The following is an 18,512-nucleotide window of genomic DNA, read 5'->3' on the forward strand; positions in this document are numbered from 1 at the left end:
ATACTCAGTTTTTGTACCCCTACGTTCACCTTTGAGGGGTACCCCACCTATAAAGGGGCGTCTCCTGCCTTACCTCTCCCCAGTTGCTGTTGTACTCCATGGGAGAGGTAAGCGACATTGCTCTCATAGTTAATATCCATGTTTTAGTGCTGTTAAGCTATGTTAAGAAGTTCATTTTATGCTAACATAATTTTGTGTCGCTTCATTTTTGTAGTTTATAAGGTTGCGCTTGTTGTCAGCTGTCAGGAATAAACGGAGATCGCTTTGAACGATATCCACGGTATGGGCCTCTTCATATCAACACAATGCAGACAACACTAGAGTCCACTGGTTACACTTAATGTGCACATGAAAATAAATATTATTTTTGTAAGAGCGGGTCTCTCCTGATTAAAATGTGGATCAATTTCAGTTGAGGACCTTGACATGAAAACCTTAGGGAAACAATTATCTTGCTGTCGATCTTCCAGGACCCAGAGGCCTGAGAGTTGAAATCAACTGAATGCACAAAAGTAAAACACCATTTGTTTTCATTTTTCTGTCAGAACAGAAAAATTCTGCCAATGATCTTGACTCAATAAAGTGGGATTTATTTCACTCATTCTGGAGGATGCTTATTACGATTTCAGTGAGTGAAGTCAGTGACTTGCCGACTCTGGAGGTCTCACAGAGCTGTGCTTTGTGGCAATAGGTTAGATGATGACAGTTGATAGCGTGAAGCAGTGAATGGCAGGAAATTAAAATCCGATTGGCACCTATCCTCATTTAAAAGGTAATTTCCATCTGTGGAAGGGGTTATTAAAGAAATCCATGCGTGGGGGTCTCCTGAGAAAAAGAGCTTTAGCAACCATTTAACCCTTAATGTCATGCCTGGAAAAAAAGAAAATAATACTATCAACACAATAATCTATGTTTCATATCTACTAATTTATACTCATAGAGTTTACAATTAAATGCAATTTGCAAAGAGGTTGGGTCTGTGAATGACAATTAAACCACTCTACGCCATCCAATATCAATGATGTGAAATGCTCTGGAATCTATCACCCCCCTTTTAGAAGTACGGGTCATGACTGTGCACGGAGACCAAAAGGACCCACAAGATCTCAATCGCAGTCACCCCATCGGGACAGCTAAAGGCCCAGATGGATGCTGATACTCCTCCACCAAAGATATTCCTCCCCATAAGGCCCCCTGGACATAAACTTAATCCCAGCAGCAGCAGCTACTGTTCAAGCTTTTCCCCACTGAAGCCACAGTCAAACCTTCGTAATAACACCAACAAAAAGACATGAAAAAACACCTCTATCACAGGTCTGACCTCAACACCACTCATCTTCTATACAGCACTCCTGGGACTGGGAGACACTGGCAGGTACCGATGACAAAAGATAGTTTTCTCTGCAGGATGTTTGAACAACTTTGATGACGCGTGACAGGTTTCAGGTTGATCATTTCTGTCATGCAGGTGGCTGCAAGGCAACAAGGTAAGGACCCAGATGCAGGCAAATGACAGTGGGCCGACAGCAGCAGTTCAGGGCATTATTGTCAAGGTGAACATACATACCCTTACTGGTATGTCCAAACAGAAGAAGTATTGAGTCCATGGGGTAGCAGGAATTGGGTAGGAGATAGCACAGGTAGGCAGAACAGAACAACAAAGGCTTGAATGCAACTAGACGATCTGGAAACTGACCAGGGGAAAGGGCTGATTAAATAACTGCAGGGCTGATGAGGGGAAAGTGGAAACAGGAGGGCAGGAGGGAGGAGCTGGATGTGTGGGAGGTGAAAATCTTAGGACATCTGGTGGACAGGTAGAGAAATAGCAACGACAGAGCCGACCTGGGTAAGTGGAAATGTGACTGGAGAGAGGCAGAATTTGACAACCTATAATTCTCTTAAAATAAGAGAAAATGAGGTACGCTGCTGACTAGACCGGGGTCAAATTTTCCACCTGGGGCATCTCCTCAAGTATCAAAGATAGCTGCAGGACCCAATTAAACCAGGACAAACCAGCATAGATGAGACACATGAAACGAAAATCGATCAAACAGGGCTGTAAGCTTTCTGTGTTGGTTGACAGCAGCAGTGATTAAAGAGTTAACACCATTTACTCCCGAGAGGTGGCTTGTCCTTCAGAAGATGGATTGTCTCGTGACTCATAGTCATAGGCAGATTATGACACAATGGGCCCCTGGGCCCTGACGCATAAAAAGCCCCCTTATCCCTCCTAGGGCAGGTACAACATGCTGTTGTTCCCCCATTAAGAGTCGAAGGGCTTATATTGCAGAGAACTCAATGCATATAAAGTCCTGTAGATAAACTGAGGTTTAGGATTATGACATAATGGCTCCCTGGGCCCTGACTCATAAAAGGCCTTGCAATCCCCCTAAGGCAGGTATATCATGCAGTTGTTGCTTCCTAAAGAGTTGAAGGGCCCATATTGCAGAGAACTCAGTGCATATATAGTCCTGCAGATAAACTGAGGGGGTGGAAACACTCACTTAAAATATATCATGATGGTTTCTGTTTTGTGACATCGCCAAATGCCTTTTGACAAGAAATGCAAAAGGCTGTGGCCAAGGAGCCCCTGAGCTCCTGGGCCTGACAAGCCTGTTCAGTAATACACCTGTGTCCCTTGTGAAGCCTGGACATCTGAGAACTGGATAGCATGTTAACTGACGACTTCTACACAAACCTAAGACTTTTAAAATACCTTTTTGCCATGAATTTCCATTGCTTCTTGCAAGGGACAACAAAGGTTTTCTGATTCTGATTCTGAACATTGAGACTCTTGGAACTTGCAGGAAGATTAGGAACGATTACCTTCATCCAGCCTCCAAACACTTCAAAAAAACAGACCTCAGAAGGAAGTAGACATGAATGACCCACTTACACATGTGAAAAAGACGGACACACGTGAGGTTGCTGTCTGCGTGAGGCACACTCCAGAGGCAAGATGCAAAGGAGGGTGCAGGCAGGCCAGAGTGCTACGTTTTGCTGCATCGACCGTGACCATTATTTGTTACAAACTTCAGTTTGTTCTTATTGAGATTCCAAATTTGCAGAAAAATAATGATTAAAAAAAACCCTGCTTTACAAATCCCTAAGTGTTTTCCGTATCCTGGGGTTCATTGACGTGTCCATTATCTTCACAATCAGCCCTCTGCTCCCTGCAGGTAGTCCTGTGCTAATGAATTTTGTCCTGGATTACCCTTTGCAGATACTCACTTGGCGATTCACATGGGTCACACTCTTATTTTTTGGGGTAGCACTGGCACCAAGACTCACAATTTTGAAATTAGTTTAAGTTGTATGAATATTTAAGATGTGTACTGCTGGAGAAAGAGCGTGGTTTGTCCCTTAATTGTTCAATTTCGGCTCTGTTCCCTAATGTAGGTTTGCAGGTGTGTTTGCCTGTGAAAGTGGCCTCACTGTGATAAACCTCACAGCTGGAAAATGATTCAGGGATAAGATAATAATTCAGTCAAAGTCAGCTCTTTCATTCTGTTGCGGCGCCTTTAATGGAGTTATTTAGGATAACACGAGTGACATTATGAGAGAAATGATATTATAAAATGTGTCAGGGTCACTATAAATCGACTGTATAAAACCAAAGTGACATTATAAGTCTCAGCAGGGAGATTATAATGATTCCATGCCATTAAAACACCATAAACCAACGCAAGGTCATTATAAATTCACTATTTATTACCAGAGTAGGGCAATAGTACCCCAAGAGGAATATCATGGGAGATTATAATGATTGTTCACTGGAGGGGTGATGACAGACAAGCCGTCTTACTGGAGGTGACTCACGCACATGAAAATGTACTGTATGCTGTGAGCGAGAGAGAAAACACACACCTCTTTATTCTGAAGCGGCTGCAGGGAGGAGGTGAGGCTGCACAACAGTGGGACTCCCTGTGGACAGAGGACGCAAACAGGTGGTGGGCTGTGGATGTCATTAAAAAATGTCTGACTGATATCCCTCAGGAGGTATTTATTCCTTTAATTCCTACTTTTTGAACATGCATGCACTCTGATAATATGCATCTGAATTTATCTCAGAGAAGAAACGGTTGTTTAATTATAACATTAAGATGTAATTGTGTGTATTAAGGGCTGCTTGTGATTTCTATATATTGTATTTTAAAAAAGCAAACAGATGTGTGTGAAATATGTGCGTATCAGTTTATCACTGATCAGGTCAATGAGGCAAGGAGCTGTTTCAGACCTATTCATTTTCTGTGGTCATCTGTGTTTGACATGATTTAACCAGTTGTCCCTGTAAAACTCATATCATTTAGTGGGAGAAATACAGCGACACTGTGACAAATGGTGCAGTCAGAAGGTCTCAGCCTAAGTGGGTTATTAATAAGCACTTGCTCATGCTCTACAGGAGGTCGGGGGAGGTTTTTCATTTACAGATGAAGCTTTACCATTTTTCTTTTCATGACTAGTTTGAATTTGGCTGATCTAAAAGGATTTGTTTATAGATATTGTTTGATTTTTGTGTAGATACAGTGTAATTTGTTGCTTTTTTTGAAACAAATTAAACTGTCAAAATGAGGATGCAATGCTGCAAGAGAGCATTTTATTCTAATATAAGGGGGGGACACATGAAACAGGGGGTTTGAGGGTCCTCTGTCCTTAATTTCCTGCATTCTGGTGAGTTTTTATGCACTCATTTTCGCCTGTTCTGCATCAAGTTATGGTGAAAATATCTTTGCCAATACCAAAGTCCTTAGCTACACCTGCACACCTCCTGTGAAATCTATGCCTATGCATTGACGCACTGCAGCCAGCGATGATGCCAAATAATTATGCCATTCATCCCAAAGTACATTTATTTTGAAGACAGATGTTTATTTTATCTCGCAAATTTGAAGAACCATTCAAGTGCTCTCAGTCTCTTCATTGCTGTCAGGCGGTTTTTGTTAATGAAACAAATCTTTTGAATCGCACCCATGAGAGACAGCCTCTGCGGTCAAAGTATTATCAATCAGCAGTAACGCTCCTGTACGAAATTTTATTGTACAGTGGCAGATGAGTATCTTATTGCTCAGCAACAGCTATATCAGTGAAGTCAGTGTGGATTACATGTACAGGTGCTGCAACAGATGTTTCAGGAAGACAATTTCTGAGAATCAGTTTGACTCTGAGGATGCCGTTTCGGCTGCACATACCCACACTAAGAGGGAGAGAAGAGGTAAAAAGAAGCTCACGTAGATTGGACGGATGATTGGTTATGAAAACCTCAAATGTTTCCCAAAGGACGAGATGGAAAAGATTGGGAGAGGCAGAGAGAGGGAAAAGGGTGAGGAGTGTAGAGTGGGGAGGAGAGGCAGGTAAGATGTGAAGATAAGGCAGATGAAAGTGAGTTTTGAAGATGGACACTAATGCCCACCACACACCACAAGACTTTGAAAAGACTTTGAAAAGTCTGACACCTTCACACATCCAAAGATAATGTGAGTCCTTTCACGCTGAGAGTTTACAAAGCCAGGGGATCGTGCAGGGTCACTATTTGCAAGACTACGACCAGATTCCTTTTGAGATTATTTTTCATCCTGCTCCTGTTGGAAAAAGTTACATCAAACTCCCTTTAAGAAATACAACATGTAAACAATTCATTACACTCAAGACAGAAGTTAGCAGAAGGCATGTCGGTGAAGATTCTCAGGTCATGGTAATCTTAAGTGCTCTATCGTAGGCAAATGGACTTGCTGGAGTTTCTTGAAGACCTTTCGCCTCTCATCCAAGAGGCTTCTTCAGTTCTAACACGTGAGCTCTGAATTTCAGAGTCCTTAAGGTCACACAAGATGGCTGGGTGGGTCAACGACTCGCATGTGACCTCAACGACTCAAGGGTTCACACCCACACGGAGTTTAAAGCCTGCAACTAGTCCGTTAGAACTGAAGAAGCCTCTTGGATCAGAGGCGAAACGTCTTCAAGAAACTCAGGCAAGTCCAGTTGCCTACGATAAAGCACTTAGGAAGCTAAAGGCTACATTTGAGGATAGCGTGCTTGTCAATTTGGCATCAATATAATCTCTAAAGATAAACTGTTTTTGTGTTCTTTACATTTTGGATTTTGTCGCCTCGGCTAGCTTCCAGCCTCTGTTGGTTAGCTGCGCCATTTTAGTGGGAGGAGACGGTGAGAATTAGAGGTAAACCCCTTCAGAAATTAAGTTTTCCCACTAAGATAAGTGCTGGTTGGTGGATCAGATACACGATGAATTAAACACAGGCTCTTGTTCACTCCACAACTCCACCACTTGCGCCTCCCCAGAATCCCCTTCACGTTTGATGTCTACCCAGCTTGCTGCTCTCTATTTTCTACTACTATCTACTGGCTCTTGAAAATGTTCACATCATTGAACTTCACCATTTGTGTGAGCCAAGAAGACTAAAACACACAATAATATTAAACATGTCTGATTTTGTTGGAACATCAAGATGAGAAAAGACTGACCAACAATCGAGATCACTGGAGCACACAACAAAGCCATGATTTTATTCTGATTCTATTGTCTGCATGGTGAAATTGCTTAAAAAGTTGTTTGGTGTAAGGCGTTAATATCAGTTTGGGTTTGATCAAATTGCTGCTCAATAAATTGTGCAAATATTTCAATGAAATGATGATGTATAGTGAGATAAATATGACCATATATGCAGCAGGTTTTAAACAGTTTCTTATTTATTCTGACCCCTGCAGCTATGGACTGGGCGAAGTCATTGAACCAATCAGTGATGAACTATTATGCTCCATCCATGTCTGACTCCTCATCTACCTTCCCCTCCTCCTGCTGCAACTCCTCTCATCCCCTCTTCTCCACCTCCCCGCTCTCGGCCCCTGCCTTTTCTGGCCTGGACCTGCTGTCCGACCTGAAGCCGGTCTTCATCCCCCTCTACTCTGCCGTGGTGCTGGTCGCCTGCTCCGGCAACCTGCTCTTGCTCTTTCTCATCTGGCACAACAAGAAAAGACACAACACCACAAACTTCCTCATCAGCAACCTGGCACTGGTCGACCTTGTGATGTGCATCTTCTGCGTCCCTTTGACTGCATCCTATGCTTTTGACAAGCGGGGATGGGTTTTTGGTTCCCACATGTGTCATTTTGTCACCGTCATGCAGTCTGCAGCTGTCTACGCGGCGGTTCTGTCGCTCATGGCCATCGCAGTGGATCGTTACGTGGTTGTAGCCTATCCCATCCGCAAAAGAGCAGGTGGCCAGTTCTGCTGGGGTCTGGTGGTCCTGATCTGGCTGTCCTCTCTGGCTTTATCCACACCTACAGCACTACACACTGTCCACTTGGACCTGCGGGCTGCAGGGCTGCAGATGGCAGTATGTGAGGAGTTCTGGGATGGCCAGGAGCGAGCCCGCCTCATCTACTCCTGTTTCATTCTCTTCTTCTCCTACTTTGTCCCACTGGCTGCAGTCTCCATCTCCTACTGTGCTATATCCTATCAGCTGAAGCAGAGGACCATGTCGGGCTTGACAGCGTGTCAAGAGTTGAGATCTGCAAGGGCTGCGTGGAGCAGACGGAGGAGGAAGACCTTCTACCTGCTGCTGGTGTCTGTCCTCTGTTTCGCCTTCTCGTGGCTCCCCTTACAGGTACAGATGAGTGGGAAAGAGAGACTGATGATTTGACAGATACATGGTGAATGCACTTGTATAGCGCCTTTTTAGTCATCCAACCACTCAAAGCCCTTTTTACACAATGAGTCACAGTTACCCATTCACACACACATTCATACGCTGGTGGCCAAGGCTACCACACAAGGTGCCACCTGCTCCTCAGTTTTTTTTAAAAACACTCACACTCACACATCGATCTGTGCCACTGTGAGCAATTTGGGTTTCTGATCTTCCAATTAGTGGTTTACCCGCACTACCTCCTGAGCCACAGCCACCCCACGATACATGAAAAGATGAATAAACTCGACGCTCACTCGGAGAGCGCTGACCTCCACCAAAGGCAAATGCCCTACCTCGCAATGTTGATGAAAGTGAAAAATAATTTGTGTACTGATTCAGATTTGCCTCAAAATGTAATGGCCTCTTTCTTGGCCTGTGCTCCACCCCTACACCAAGTTTCATGAATATCAGGCCTGTAATCCTGCTGACAAACAGACAAACAAACTGCACTGAAAACATAATCCCTTTGGCGGAGGTCATGAATTCTTTAAGCCCTGACACACTGAATTGACATCAATGAACCAGTGGCAACAAAGGCCAACTGTTGCATTGCCTCATGTTGCCTGTGTCTCAGCTTAAAAGTTGCACGGGACCACACTTCAAAGACTACAGCCAATCGCCAACTAACACATATGTTCTGTTCCTGCACAAGAGGAAATTTGAGAATACACGTAATTGCTTTCTTGCTGTGAGTCAGATAAGAAGATTGCCATTGGAACCAGTGACCGGTTAGCCTAGCTTAGCATAGACAACAGAAATGGGGAAACTGCTTGCTCTGTCCAACAGTAACAAAATCCACCCAGTAACATCTCTTAAAATCACTAACTAAAACATTATATCACACTGGCACTATTTGGTCCGCTTAAAATGAACCCTGGTCCGCTTCCACGGATAGTTTGGTTCGTTTGGAGTGGTGTAAAATGGTGGAAAATGCCAGTTCGTGGTGTTATACCGACGAAGTGTGTTTATTTTGAATGAGAGTGTATGTAAACAGTAAATTTCCAACGCTCATTCGAACTCTGGTGCGGACCAAACGAGTGAACCCTGGTCCATTTGAAAACTGGGGTCTCGGTTCACTTGAACCCTGGTGTGGTTAGCTTACAGTGGGAAATGCAAATGGACTATCCAGCGGTCCAGCATTTTTAAATTGTTTAGCGAGAGGATGGCGGCACGCGGAAATAATCAGTCAGCAGATCAGTGTCGCATCAAGGTAAAAAAAAAAAACAACCTGCCACAGCAATATATTAAAGTCCCTGACTGAAGGGGATGGAGTTCCATTTTTGGTCCTGGCCGATCAATGAGCCGGGTCAGAGATACTGGATAAAGGAGATACCCCACCGTAAGCTTATCCAATGTTAACAAAACGGTTACTCTTCCTGTCTCCTAAGTGGGCGTGGTTAGCTCTCCCTCCAATCAGAGCCTGTTCTCCCTCAACCGCCCCCTCCCCACCACCGTGTTGAACAGAGGCTCTGTGGATGTCTGTGTATGCGGATCGAGAAGCAGGTGGAATGAAAATACATTCTTCCTATTATTGCAGCCTATAGCTGCACAAAGCTTGGGCATTTTTTATTTATTACTAGCTGTAAATAACTGTAAGCTAACTGATTTTACTGCCTGTTTATCAAGATCACAAGATCTCGCGAGAACTTGTTTTCTGAGACGGACAGGGCTCAAGCAAAGTTAATTTTCTCTTGATCTGTGCGGATGAAAAATGCAGCTTTAGTGTCAGAATGTTGGTAAGATATGTGGCTTGTGGAAAACGAACCCAATATTTATTTTAGTGACTATAGGGCGAAAGAATTGACCATAAATTGTGATCACGTTCATTTTCCTCATTGACGACAATACATTCAGAGCTGCCGCAAGTCTCCTATGGGGGCATAGTGCTGACGTCACTGAATCAGGAAGTGAGCTGAGTGGGGTATCTCGCTTTATCCAATATCTCTGGCCGGGTTTTCTTCTTCCTCATGGTTTTTTTCTTCCTGGTCAGTGGTCGTTTCGGGCAATATCACCCCCAAACCTGCAGCTGTTGTAACTGCGTGATACTGTCCAGGCAGTTTGGTCCGCTTTAAAAAGTGCAGTGTGAAAGTGAACCGAACCAAATGAAGGTGTGTTTTTCGGCATTCCCTGCCCAATCGAACCGTGTCCCCTGGACTATCCGGGTGTGAATGCGCCCCTATTTCTTAGCTGGTGTAGCGATCTCAAGGAGTCTTGTAGTCAAAGTGAGGTTGCAAGGCAACCAACTCTGCACCCTGAAAAAGTGTAATTTTTCTTTGACACCTTGATTTTTGTGCAGGATAAGCAAACAAGATATAATATGTTAATTGGTGAGCTTTATGCTGTTAGGGGGATTTTGTTATGTTTGAACAGAGTCAGGCTAGCTGTTTCCCCCTGTTTCCAGTCTTTGCGCTAAGCTAAGCTAACTGCCTCTGACTGCAGCTTAATCTTCATCGTACAGACATGATGGTGGTGTCAATATTCTGAGTTTATTCTTTGCAAAAAAACAAATAACCTCAATGTTAATATGACTGGCTTAAACCAGCAACAGACAGAACATTTAACCTAACTAAATATTTATATGCCGCCAGTCACCGTTCCAGTTTATTGACACTTAGTAGCGTCAGGGGGACACACGAAAGTTAAGGTGACGAAAGTCCGAGTAGGGCAGGCGGTTCACCAAACCCTGTTCTTTTTTCATAAACCCAACCACATGCTCTTGTTGTCTAAACTTAACCACGTAGGTTAATTGGTGAAGGCAAAAAAATGCCAGTTCGTGGTGTTATACCGACGAAGTGTGTTTATTTTGAATGAGAGTGTATGTAAACAGTAAATTTCCAGTGAAAACAGAAGTGTATTTTGAAAGAAGACAACGCATGTGAAAGGCAGAACTTGACAAGGTGTCCCAGAGTGTCAACAACCAACACACCCAGGGTACTTTTCACGTTGTTTCTGGACCTGGAAGGTCCATGACCACAAATGTCGATATGTGACGAGGTCGGAGTGAGAATGTGTAGCTAGATCCCTCTAAATCTTACACACTGGACCTGTAAGACAACAAAGAAAAAAATTAATTCTTGAATTCATCATCAAATGACCTGTTCCTGGGATGACTGCTGAATGCTATATTGTTTAACTTCACAGGTGGTGAATCTGATCCGTGACCTGGACACAGACTTCTCCATTTTAGGGAAGAATTACGTGAACATCATACAGGTGTCCACTCACCTGCTTGCCATGAGCTCCGCCTGCTACAACCCTTTTATTTACGCCTCACTGCATGAAAAGTTACTGTCCTACCTGTGTCGCCACTTCCTGTCCCGGAGGAGAAGCAAAGGAAAGGACAGGGGTCAGGGGTCAAGCACCCTGACAGTATCACACAGAGTGCAGCGCCTTCACACCACCACCATCGTGGCAGATTTACCGGGTGCTGTTGTGAATAATGTTATCCCTCAAGACAACTACGCTTGATTTGTTGTTTTGCTTGAATACACGCAAGAATTGTATCCGCTGGTGTGAAATGACGCAGAGTAAATTCTTCCCTGCAAAATTAATCTGAATCTTCTCAGTCTTCATACTGACAAGCAACCTGAGTGGAAAGGAAATTCATTTAAAGCACAGTGAGATTCAAAAGCTCACAAAGTGCATTGCAGAGGCTTTCATAAAACAGCCACAGTGTACAGCTGCTCATGGTCACAAACAACACACAGCAGCTCTGTCTCTTTGACGCAATTGCTTCAAGTGTAAAAACATTAGCCTGCTTTGATTCAAAGGATTTGTGCGTATCATGTTTTATATTCTAAACAGGCGTATGAAGGTTTGTGTACAGAAAATCTATTCAGTACTGAAAAATATGATGCTGTGAGCTTAAAATGTACTTTAAACAGTGAGTTTGCTCTTGTCGTTGCAGAAATACTCAATCAATTTTATATTTTTTACCTAAATGTTCATATTTGTGAGCTTTTCTATGACTCTATGGCATGCTTATGTATATAATAACATGCTGCTCTAATCTAAATGTTTATTTGCCACTCTTTTCCTCTTTAAGTGAACTGTGTATGACAGTATCTGTACAACGGTATGTGCACTACACGTGTAATCTATTCTATTTTGTTGATATTTGTTTAATAAACAGCTTTATTCAAATCATTGGTCCCTCTGCATTCACTCAATGTAGGTTAAGTGATAAAACAAGTACACGAGTTTCTGTAATAATGAATAAATAATGTATTTCTGTCATTCAGTTTGGCCTTGAGCCACCGAATGTTTTTCTCCCTTTCCACTGCAGCTGCGACATTTGACGAACACAACGGTAGGCCTAATCTGCAGCATGTTTAAATGTCAACTTTTAGACGGTGAGTGGACAAAAAAAACATCATCCGTGTCCTTCAATGTGTAGTGTGAAACAGTAAAGAGCGAATTAATCTGAGGAAATGAAAACGTTTATGACCTCGTGATCGGATTTTGGAATAAAAGCGGTTAACTTGAATTCTTTTTAAAAGTCTGTTGACAGCTGCAGGTGCATTTTACAAATTGTGTGCAAATGTTTTACATATGTTTCTGTTGTGTCCTCTTGCTTTCTTGAAACTGTCAAAAATGTTTGTTTTGCCAGTTTAAAAGGTGTTCTATTTGTATCACTCGTACAGCTGATTGTGGCTTTCAGCCCCAGCAGCTCAGAGCAGCTTTATCAGAAGATGAGTCATTTTTACCTGGAAACAAGCACGCTGGTGACTAGTGCATCCTCGCAGGGCTTCTCAGCATCTTCTAACCAGCCATTAGGCATTTTCTGCACACCCTCTTTTATGAAGCTCTGCATGGATTACATGCTGTATTTAAAACCTATATTTAAATGCGTGTCAAACAACCTTACAGAATCCCTGAAGTCCCACACAATGGCTTTTGCTCTGATATGCATCGTCAGCTGTGAGACCTTTCATGGACAGGTGTGTGCCTTGACTTAAGCACAGCTGGAGTCCAATGACGGGGTAGAAACATCTCAGAGATGATCTATGGAAATGGGAGGCGCCTGAGTTACTTTTCAAGTGCCATGAAAGCAGAGTGGGGTTAAAATAAATTTAAATGATCTTGGGTCTTTGGGTTTACTGGACCTTATTGTAGTGACTACTATCAATGAATAGAGCTGCTACGAGGTTGAGTAGGCTCTTAACTATGACGCATTCAAAGAAGTCCATGCTGAAGTCTAACGATGCGTTTTTATGATGATTTATTAAACAAACAACTGAACAACTACGGCAAAATGAGATAAAATATTGCTGATGTGATTACATAATTTCAGTAACATTATGTGATAACGGTCAACAGCAAATATCGGAGCCCACACTCACTGTCTTTGTCTAAAAGCTGCCACGCCAGTGAATGAACAGGTAAAGTAATGTGAAACCACACCCACACCTGTGCCAATTACAACCACAAATGAAAGTGACCAAAAGAACCTGTGTAGCCTACCAAATAATTAACGATGAGGGTTAAATATATATTATTCTGGCTACACTTATACTTCATTCTCCTTAACTTAGACCTGTTGTCCTTGTTTATGGACACTTTTTTGTGCCATCTAGTGGTAGTAAGACCACAATGATTTGGTTCCAGCTCCATTGCTTCGCCGATGATATCCATCCATCTCCACTGCCTCACTCTCATCCCTGACAAACTGCATAAAAGATATCAAAATCCTGGCTTTAAACCAACTTCCTCCAATTAAACTGCAACAAAACTGAAATGATCATCATTGGACCAAAAGCACTCACCAAATCCACCCATAACTTCACCCTCAACATTGACGGGCTCCACAGAATCCCACCCCCCTCACATCCAAAATATTGGCGTCATTTCCAAATCAATCCCTCTCCTTCGACCAGCACATTGAACACATCACCAAAACAGCCTTCTTACACCTCAAGAATATGGCCCGTCTCTGTCTATCCCTCTCCTCCTCAGCTGCAGAAACCCTCATCCACAACTTCATCATCTCCCGTCTGGACTACTGCAACAGTCTACTCTATGGCTCATCTTCAAAAACCCTCAATAAGTTCCAGTATATCCAGAACTCTGCTGCTCGGCTACTTACCCACTCTCGCACCGTGACCACATCACCCCCGTTCTTCATGAGCTCCACTGGCTCCCCATCCCCCTGAATCCACTTCAAAATCTTCCTCATAACATACAAATTCCTCAATAACCAGGCCCCAGCCTACCTGTCTGAGCTCCTCCATCATCACACTCCCACCCGCACACTCTGCTCTGCCGTCACAGACACAAACGTGGACAAGGTCCAAAACCTGATCACATTTTATGGTTGAAACTTGTTTATTAATGATTAATAATGTTTGTAGTTTGATATGGCAACAAATTTGACCAATTTTTAGCAACGGTAACAAGCTAAGACACTGTTAATTAGGAAGCACTCATTTGGGTACATTGGGACTTTACTGTTGTCTCATTTGAGGACAATGGGACTTTATCATCGTCGACAATGTTTAGTTTTTTAAACTTATCAGGTCCTACTGATCCTAAATAGCTAGGAGAAATCAAAAATGCATACCAAACAAAAGTTTGGGTCTCAGGAGGACATCATGTGACAATTATCTCTACTAAAAGCTAACAATCTAACCCCAGCACACACTGTACTATAACTGAAATGACAAAAGAGTGATAGGACTCTGTGGGGGGAGGGAGGTGGGAGGAGTGGAGAAGTGGGGTGTGTATGGGAGGGTAGCCCTATGACTTTGTGGATAATGGTCATCTTGTTATGGTTGTTGATACTGTCATTTCTCTTTTTTTTATTGTATTATTTTATGTTGATGTAATTGCACTTTTACTACCATATTTGATCCTACCTTTGCGCCTACTACAACATGTGATCTCCTATTGATCTCAGGGTATTATGCGCAATTGTAAAGTTCAGAAAAATAAGCCTTTAATTTAGATGTTGATTATATGTGGAATACATCTGCTCAATAAAAGATATTTAGAAAAAAAAGCTAACAGTCATTAAAAAGAAGTCTTATTTTGAAAGCTAAACATTATTTTATCGTACTCTAGGGAAAATAAACAACTGAAAACCATCTGTAGTGTTAATTAGTGTGTCTGTAGCCAAAGCAATTAATGTGTAATTACATCAGAGTATAGCACAAACAGACAAGTATCTGCACTTAATCAAACACAGTTCCTTTGTTTGGTTGTTTGGATGTCTCACACGTATTATAACTAGAAGTGCAGCTGTTGTTAACACCGTACACAACATGCAACTTATTGTATGCAAATCCCACGTCCACTTGTGCATCCGGCTACCCTCATGTCTGAATGTGTTGCGTACATCCTTTATAAGAATGCAAATGAGAGCAGGCTTAACAAAGTCTTAACATGCAAATGTCAGTGATCTTGACATAGTTAAGTACCGGTGGTTGTCTGCTATCAGTGTAAATTCAGGAGAGATGATGGTACTCTGTCTCGATGGTTGCACTAAACTCTATGCATTTGTAATGAGGAACAAACCAATCCTTAAAAGACAAAGGTGTTGTTATGATGTCTGCTCTCACTGCCTGGTGATACAGAGAACAAGCAACAAACAAATGAGACAATTCTGGAAAAACCTCACAGGGCATTTTGATCTGAAGAGCTCAATTTACAGGCTTTACATTGCTATTAGGTGTAATATTTTGTTTCTCTGTAGACTCACAAAGCTCAGCTCCAGTTCCTGTGGAGTCACAGTGTTACCTGGAGGGTGCACTGTAGGCAGAAGATTTATAAAAACAACCCAGAATAATTAGTGAGAGTTTTGATGGAGCATGAAAATCCTAAATGTCAGACAAGTCTCTGCCTAATTGTTTTGTCTGCCTCCATGCGGAGAGGATTTCGCACAAACAAAAAGAGCAACAGAAAAAACAGATCTCTGTGCCCTGAATAAAGTCATAAAGCATTCAGCGCTGGCTCTTACACAAGTCGCACAAAACACTGTCACATTTATTGTTTCTTACAACATAACGAGCACAAATGTTGCAGCACATTAGATGTTGCAGATAAACCGTGTCGGATAAACAACAGCATTAATTTGCTTGAATAATCAGAAACTTTCTGAAAGGTAAAGCCACTTTGCATGTGATTTAGTACATCGTGAATGTCTGCAAGCGCACAGAGGGCAGGAGAGGTTTAAAAGACAGGAGAGTGGTGCAAAATTGGAATGACTCAGTGCGCGGAAAGCCTCGCAGGTGTGTAATTTAAACACCAGGTCACGACCTCTGCTGCCATTGCCTACAAATGCTCTCAGCACCTCATGTAAGATAGCTGACATGACATACAGAAATCCAATTTGAAGCCACTTCCTCTGACTGGTCTGACACGGGGAAAATCTATCACTGAAGAGGCGTTTGGGAACAGGCACTTTTTTTCCTCTTAAATAAATTGAACGTTTAAACAACAGTAAATGGCTATTGATTTAATTAGTCGCAGCTCTAATTGCCTGTTGTCAATGAAAGTGTAATTAAAATCAGTGGTTAACCTTTTGTGTATGAGGCACTTCCACAGCTGATGAAGTGTACTTACTGTCACCATCGTCAAGCTCCAATTATGTTGTATGTTGTTGCTGTATTTTTTATCCATTACATTTCGCATATTAAACTCATGGATGTATAAAGAGAACTGGATAAAGCACTGAAAGCGGGGAAGATGCTCAGCACTGCATGAAGCCAAAAGAGCTTGATTTTGACAGTATGAAGTTACCCTGAACTTCGGCATCATTGGGCCCATAGAGCTGGATTAAATCCCAATACTGAAACAAATCATTTTGTGGGGGTTGTGACGCTCAAAAAAATGTATCCAGTGATTAACATAAGTTGCTTTCACAATGCAAGTTTGGATGGAAGTGTTTTTGGGCTCAACAGCATCACGTAATGCACCTGGACATTGTAATTCCACATTTTGCCACCATGTCAAATTGACCTTTCGCTAAGCCCCGCCCCTTCATCATGGTCCGACAAGCTGTGGGAGTAAGCATGGAGCCCACACTGTAACTAACTGCACTACCTGAAGAAATATTATCATATTTTTGGAAAAATGAAAGAGTGATTCCAGAGAGAAGCAGACAGAGGGGTCTACAGTCTGTGTTTGAAGGATATATCCAGGATGTCAAACTGACTCAGCAGCAACAACAGGTTAAAAAGACAAAGACAGTTAGACGTTAAGCCGAACTATAGGCTACGGATCACAGTGTAAAAGTGAACCATCACATCACTGCTGATCACCACAGAAGACAATGAATATAAAGGGAAACTTTGCTGATATTGAACCAGCTGTGTGGCATCACAGTGTGTGCAGATGAACGGAGATTGACTTCACCCCTGCGACCGCCAGTGCCTGCTGAAGTCAAACAACGTTCTTGTGCGCACAATGCGATGACACACAGCTTTGTTTCCCTGCTTCCCTTCACTGGTTCCTGTACAGCAGGGTCGGCCTTTTTTTCACTGTAATAATCATTAAAAAGCAAAAGCAGCATGTGTATACATTCAGTAGGCTATATCTTCAGTAGCTAGCTAGCTAACCCTACACTTTTCAGGGTTTGATTTTGGTTTTGGAACAGGGAAGAAACGTATATATCTTTTTCTAACCTCTCCAGGTAACGAGTATCATTAATACACGACGTGCCCCAGGCACAACATTTAGCTCCAAATCCACAAAACCACCCTGAAAATGAAGGAAATCTGAAATGATTGCATTAGAGTCGATAGCCATGTTTCCATCAGCCTGTTTAAATGCCCATCTAAAAGTATTGCATTGGAAAATTATGATGGAAACGCCAAAATTCGAATTAAAATCCCCAGATTTGCACAAACTAAAATATGCTCGCTTTAGCCAGGTTTTGGTTGATTCGAAAAAATGTTGATTTGCAAAACGGGGGATGGAAACAATTATGTTTGAATTAAGACTGACGTAGCGCACCTCTCTCCATGGTGATATCCACACTCCGGGTCGGGAAGGCGGTAATGCATTTACAAGCTGGTTACCCACCGCCAGAAAACGTAGAAGAAGAAGAATGCGAGACTTGTTTTGCTTCCGGTTCTGTGGAAAACTCGCCAACTCTCCAAAGTCCATACGTTTAATGGAAACACACAGGATTCGGATTTCTTTTAATGTGCATTTCCCAATGATTCGAACCACTTTTGGATGGAAAAATAGCTAATGGAGCACAGTAAGTACTAGTAAGTAACCTGTCTATGCAGCCCCTCAGTGGCTACAAGTTAAGGCTTATCTGCTATACTGGGTGCGTCGTTGCTGACGTCCTGGGACGCCATGTCAATTTGGGTCCATGTCATTGGTCCGACAGCCCATTGGTCCGACATCCCATTAATCTGACGGTCCGCGGTGCTGAACGGCTCCCGGCGGGCGTATTTCTACCTTGATGGTGCGCCGCCACTGGCTCTGGGTCAGCTGGGAAAGGCTTGAGGCGAAGCAGGCTTACAGCTTATGTGTTTGTCACTTTCTTTTTCATTTTAACCTACACAATGATCTTTTCCTAACCCTAACCAAGTGGTTTTTGTGCCTAAACCTAACCAGACCTTAACCACAGGGCATCATGATGATTTCGGAACGGACTTCGGAACAATGGGTTTAATATGGTTGGAACAATGGGATGTCGGACCAATGGGTAGTTCCCGTCAATTTACACGCGTAACATGCATTGCCTCTTTTCAAAATACACTTTGTTTTCACAGGTAATGAACAGTTTCTGCTCATAAGCACACAGACTTTTTCAAAATAAATTTTGATAAAACACTTTGTATTTATGTTTATTTCAGC

At 42.6% G+C, this 18,512-nt stretch overlaps 1 protein-coding gene across 1 annotated transcript; it reads left to right on the top strand.

The window, feature by feature from the left end:
- The first annotated feature begins 3,886 nt into the window (after window positions 1–3,886).
- Window positions 3,887–11,521, top strand: prlh2r (prolactin releasing hormone 2 receptor). The gene is made up of 3 exons (XM_033643671.2): window positions 3,887–3,999; window positions 6,721–7,619; window positions 10,845–11,521. Exons 2-3 carry the CDS (start codon window positions 6,723–6,725, stop codon window positions 11,169–11,171), a joined length of 1,224 nt encoding a protein of 407 aa, XP_033499562.1. The 5' UTR covers window positions 3,887–3,999; window positions 6,721–6,722; the 3' UTR covers window positions 11,172–11,521.
- Window positions 11,522–18,512: the final 6,991 nt, after the last annotated feature.

Source organism: Epinephelus lanceolatus, chromosome 15, assembly GCF_041903045.1.
Source record: "Epinephelus lanceolatus isolate andai-2023 chromosome 15, ASM4190304v1, whole genome shotgun sequence".
NCBI lineage: Eukaryota > Metazoa > Chordata > Actinopteri > Perciformes > Serranidae > Epinephelus > Epinephelus lanceolatus.

Bases quoted from the DNA above. Each gene is read 5' to 3' on its own strand.
- prlh2r (XM_033643671.2), top strand. From the start codon at position 6,723: ATGGACTGGGCGAAGTCATTGAACCAATCAGTGATGAACTATTATGCT. The intron at 7,620-10,844 runs GTACAGATGAGT...TTAACTTCACAG, and splicing joins TCTCGTGGCTCCCCTTACAG to GTGGTGAATCTGATCCGTGA.